General features: G+C 40.0%; 1 protein-coding gene across 1 annotated transcript; it reads right to left on the bottom strand.

Moving 5' to 3' along the window:
- hmx3b (H6 family homeobox 3b) lies at positions 1-2,426 on the bottom strand. Its single transcript, XM_076998582.1, has 2 exons — positions 1,807-2,426; positions 1-1,519 (listed from the first exon to the last, which is right to left on the bottom strand). Exons 1-2 carry the CDS (start codon positions 2,126-2,128, stop codon positions 909-911), a joined length of 933 nt encoding a protein of 310 aa, XP_076854697.1. The 5' UTR covers positions 2,129-2,426; the 3' UTR covers positions 1-908.
- Between the last annotated feature and the right edge of the window lie 2,714 nt (positions 2,427-5,140).

The raw sequence follows: 5,140 nt of genomic DNA, 5'->3' as shown, positions 1-5,140 counted from the left end.
GTAACAAATCATTTGAAATCATAATTTCAAGTAGGCCTAAATTACATTTTATAATTTTAGTGGTCATGATAATAAGTCACTGTGAACATATGATCACAGACGCATGTTCAATGAACCAAATTTATTACAGCAAATACAATATCAAAATCTGTCCATATACAGAATGTTGCATTTTTGCTTCAGAATATTTACGAATATTCACAACATTATCTTATATAACCTATATATACAATGAATTGGAATCCAAAAGACCATCGCAGTTTTAATGAAAATCCGTTTGTTATTTGTACAAAAGTTTAAAAGTACCAAATAGGTGGTCTCAATGATTGTCCATCAAACGTATGTTAACTGGCGTTCGCGATGCTCCGCTGTTACTGTCTATATGGGCGAGGGCGCCTTGTAAACATCCCACACTACCTGTAAGCAGGTAGCTACACGGTGTGGCAGATTAACCTGACCACAAAAGGCCAAACATTCAGGTGTGCTGAGTTTTGAAAGGAAATGCAGAGGCAATTAAGATACTTGATTACAAAATAATAATAATAATAATAAAATACTAATAACAAAAATCATCATCATCATCATTATAAAAGTAAAACCCTAACCATCACCCCTCTGAAACTCTGAAATACGCAATCGCATGTCCGAACTACTAGTGTAATTTTGGAGGGTTAATTCAAAGGAACGCGTATAATAATAATAATAATAATAATAATAATAATAATAATAATAATAATAATAATAATAATAATAATAATAAACTAAATTGCACCTGCTGGGGTGTGAAGGTTCATTGATCTTTCAGCAATACAAGTATTTTCCATAGTTTATTTTTGAAAAATATTTAATCACGGTTATGTCTTATAAATGCATTACATTACACTGAAATATAAATACATGAAGATTTTTCAAACGGGCCTCAGCAGCGGAACGGTTGTAACAATTGGATGAGAATAGTAAGCAGGGTGCGGAAACGTCAGCAGGGACTGGCTGGCCGTGCCGTTGGCAGCAGAGTTCATGCTCTCGGTGGCGGAGTTCTCGTGGTATAGAATGGGCACTCGTACTATTCTTTGTGCGGTGGCGTGGCTGAGGTTAGCCGCCTCCAGTTCCGCAGCGAGCTGCCGTTTCCATTTGTTCCGCCTGTTCTGAAACCAGATTTTGACCTGGGTCTCGGTGAGGTGCAGCGACGCGGCGAGGCCCGCGCGCTCCGAGCTGCTCAGGTAGCGCTTCATGTCAAAGGTGGACTCCAGCTGGAATACCTGACTTCTCGAAAAGACGGTGCGCGTCTTCTTTTTCCGGCACAGTTTCTTATCCGAGGTATCCCCTGATTTCTTCCAGTCCTCCGACATCTCCTCTCTCTTTGGTTCGTCGGTGTCACTCTCCTCAAGGATAATTTCGTCCGCACTTTTGTTGTCCTCGTCGTCTTTGGCATCGGGGTCCGTTCTGAGCTGTGGCTCCGGGGAGTCTCTGTCTGTGCCGGACGCGGGAGACGAGTCTCTAATGCTGGCCCTCTCCGGCACTGCTCATTTGAAACAAAAAGAAAAGAAATATCACTGAATCACTAAAGGGATAGATTCAATTTTGCATCATTTAGGCATTTATATATGTATAGCCTAATCACAATCACTTATCAGTAATGTCTGTTCCCATCAAACTTTTTCCCTTTGTCGACACCTGATAATTTTTAATCAGCCTAACCTTCTCCTCTTGAATTTCTATAAACGTCATGGACAGGTAGCAAGCGTGAAAATACAATCTAAACAGCAGTCACACACTTATGCTCAAAGCACGTATTGATGTTCTTACCTGCCGCTCTGTGTAAATGTCCAGTGGAGCTTAGCGCGTACGGATACCACCACGCTGACGTCCTGTCCAGATAGTGGGCCGGTAATCCAAACCTCTGAACAGGTAACTCAAACCGAGGAAAATTTAAGTCACCGACTCTGGAGAGCGAGAAACTACTATCTAAAACCCCTTTTGTTGAGGTAATGATGGCCTTTGGTTTAGGCGGCTTGCTATCGCAGTTCAGAAGGTTCTTTATGGAAAACGGAGAGTCTTTAGCTGACGGACGAGTCTCCTGCGTTGTTTCGGCCATTGGGTCGGTTACAGTTCCTGTAGCTCGAACCATAAAACTGAAATATGAAGTTGTCCCGACGCCACAGTTCTCAGTTGAAACACCTTGATAATTATCGGGCTTTAAGAAGGCGAACGAGTGTTCAAATTCGTAACGACGTGCAATTCATAAGATGAGCCACAGTAACAGATAGCCGGATGATAAATGCGTCCGTCTCGCGCTAGATCGTAACGATGAAATCAAAATGTCATCCAAGTTAAACGCGGACTGAGCTAAGCTATTGGGTACGCACAATGGCAAATGGGATTTAAGAAGAAATAGCAGACTGGGTAAGAGAGGGGAGGAGAGGGAGGGAGAGAGAGAGAGAGAGCAGGGAAGAGAAACGTTTGAGCGTGAACGCTCCCTCCCCTGCTGTAGCGGCGTTGCCGCAGGGTGAATGCTCTGCCCTATGATTGGTCTTGTAGTACAATTAGTCAGCAAACGACTATGGGACAATTAGTCAAGAGGGGATTTGTCACACACGTCATCAAGTGCTTATTTTCACTGACTAGTCTTTTTTTTGTGTGTGTGTGTGTGTATGTGTCTATAGAGTAAGCAACGTTTCACTGAGGAGTTAAAGTCTTTATTGAACTTGTTTTATTGACGTTTATCAGCGAGTGATTCGACAGGCAGATGTATTTTACATTAAGTAGCCTATGTAAAATTAAAATGTATACGTAATTCGTCGTAATTGCATATTCATAAAAATATAACATTATACGTACTCATTATTATTATTGTTGTTGTTGTTGATAATAAAAGTAAAGTAGTTGTAATTGCTGGGTTTTAAAGCCTAGTGAGGTAAACTATGTTTTGGTTATTTTCTTCTAAACATAAACATTCTCTGCAGGCCAGGCATTTATTGTCTGGTTTAGATATTCTAAATGGTACACAACAAGTGCAGATAAAGTCGCTTAGCTACTTTGCTTAGCATTTCAGTCCATGGCTGTGCAGATCTATCTTTCTCCAGCTCCATCGTTTTTCTCCATCTGTTGTTCTTTTAAATGTGGAACTTCGATTGGATTAGCCTACTAGAGTAGTTTAATAACCCAAACATTAAAGATGATGCATCAACATGTTTTAAACATCATAAGTGCTGGATAAGTACAATAAGTACTTCCCGGATGTTTATTTTAAAAAGACAATAAATTTGTCATATAACTATAACTATATAACTATAAACTGCTTCAAAATGTTAAAATGGTTATAATTCCTTTATAAGCTTATAACAAATAAATTATTAAAGAAAGTGATGCTACTAGATGTTTATTAGACCGAATTAATAAACGATTTATTGTTACTTCCCACCGTATTTTGCATATAACCTACTGATTTAATGAAGAATTGTTTTTGTTTCTCTTCATATTCACGTGCACTTTACAGTGAAGGACGAAATTGCCCCACCTGGTGTTCAGAATGCACAATAATTGATGGACCCAGCCTCAGCAATTTCGTCCTTCACTGTAAAAACCATTTACTGACAGGCGGCTCCAATCTTAAACCGACCACACGGAATTTCCGGGATAACATATTGTGGTTTTACAGTGATTGGGAATAACCTGTATTGTTATGGTATCCTAAACGACGTTGTTTAATGTAGAACTCGAGCTAGAACGTTTTGTTTCTTCTGACGCACCAACCTCCACGTTATTTCTGAGAATCTAATGGTGACATTGTGAATTTCCGACGCACAGGACTCACATTCATCGTGAACAGAAGTCAGCTGTAATACTTTACCCAGATATTGATTAGTACAATTTAGGTTGGAGAGCCGGCCACTGTCCCATAGTTCGTGACATCGGTCTCTCATAGTTCGTGACATCGGTCTCTCATGCTACCTGTTTTTTTTATTCTTGGTACGCTTTCAGTAGCTAATGATGGCTTAAATATTGGAAAAATCCATGGATCAATGATAATGTAAAAATGGCCTAATATAATAACAATTAATAGTAATAATTAATAATAAAAAACAAACAAAACCCACAACTTTAATCACAGGTTATTTTTAAATGTACATTTCTATCTGTAACTATGAAGTCGCCACTGATGCAGGACAATTTCACAACACTGAAGAGTGAGACCATAACACACTCATTTCATGGCCCATTTGAAAAAGCACGCATGTCACACCCTTCATAGCTGTTTTATTAGGCTATCTTATCATGGTCGGTGAATTTTGTAACGATCGACTGACTGTATGTTGACAGTTGGACCAGTTTGTTTTTAAGTTGTAATGGAGAGGACACTAGGCTTCTCTTTTTAAAATGCTTGCTGATAATAATTTGATACAAAAAAGATCCGCAGATATGCATGACGAAGACATATGCAGCAACCTTTGAAGACAACATTCACAAGTGTGTTCAAGCTAAGGTGCTTCAGTGCTCATAGTTTGGCCTTGCTAAAGCCAAAGAGAACCGGCGGTTTCTGACTGCAGCGCCTGGGCTTAGCTTGTACCGCCAGATCAAAACTCTGTAAGTGCTCGTGTGCAGTGACTTGCACGGTAATGCTAGCCGACTGTGTGCCGGTAAATAGCCTCCCTAGTAATGACAGCCTCCGTTTGCAAGTAGGCACTGAAGTACTTGAAGACGGATGAAGTCATAAGCAGCTATAATAGAGAATCAAAGATCCATGCATTAGAAAGTGCAGCTCGCGCTCCCTCTTTCCTCGCGGATGATGATCAATGCCGCTGGAGAGAATGGGGGATTACTGTGGCAGATTATAACGATAAATTCTACTCCCGTGCAGCTCGGGCGTGGATGGATTTCTGCCGGGAATGGATTTCTGTAGCTGAGATGGAGCAGAGGAAGTGTGATTCAAACATTTGTTTTCATGCATTCAAATTGGAGGCACGTGTAAGAAATAGAAGGTAACTTGTTCTATACTTCCAGATAAATGCCTCCTGTTACTAATACAAGCTACATTTTATTCTTCTGTTTGCAAATATGTATGCTCATGATTCTTTACCGTTTAGGCAGTGCTTGTGTACATGTTGTTATTGTTTGCAAAGAACACTGTACATATCTGAGC

Source organism: Brachyhypopomus gauderio, chromosome 3, assembly GCF_052324685.1.
Source record: "Brachyhypopomus gauderio isolate BG-103 chromosome 3, BGAUD_0.2, whole genome shotgun sequence".
Lineage (NCBI taxonomy): Eukaryota > Metazoa > Chordata > Actinopteri > Gymnotiformes > Hypopomidae > Brachyhypopomus > Brachyhypopomus gauderio.
The sequence above is the reverse complement of the archived record's forward strand: the minus strand, read 5'-3'. Positions and strand labels throughout refer to the sequence as shown.

Bases quoted from the DNA above. Each gene is read 5' to 3' on its own strand.
- hmx3b (XM_076998582.1), bottom strand. From the start codon at position 2,128: ATGGTTCGAGCTACAGGAACTGTAACCGACCCAATGGCCGAAACAACG. The intron at 1,520-1,806 runs GTAAGAACATCA...TCAAATGAGCAG, and splicing joins ACATTTACACAGAGCGGCAG to TGCCGGAGAGGGCCAGCATT.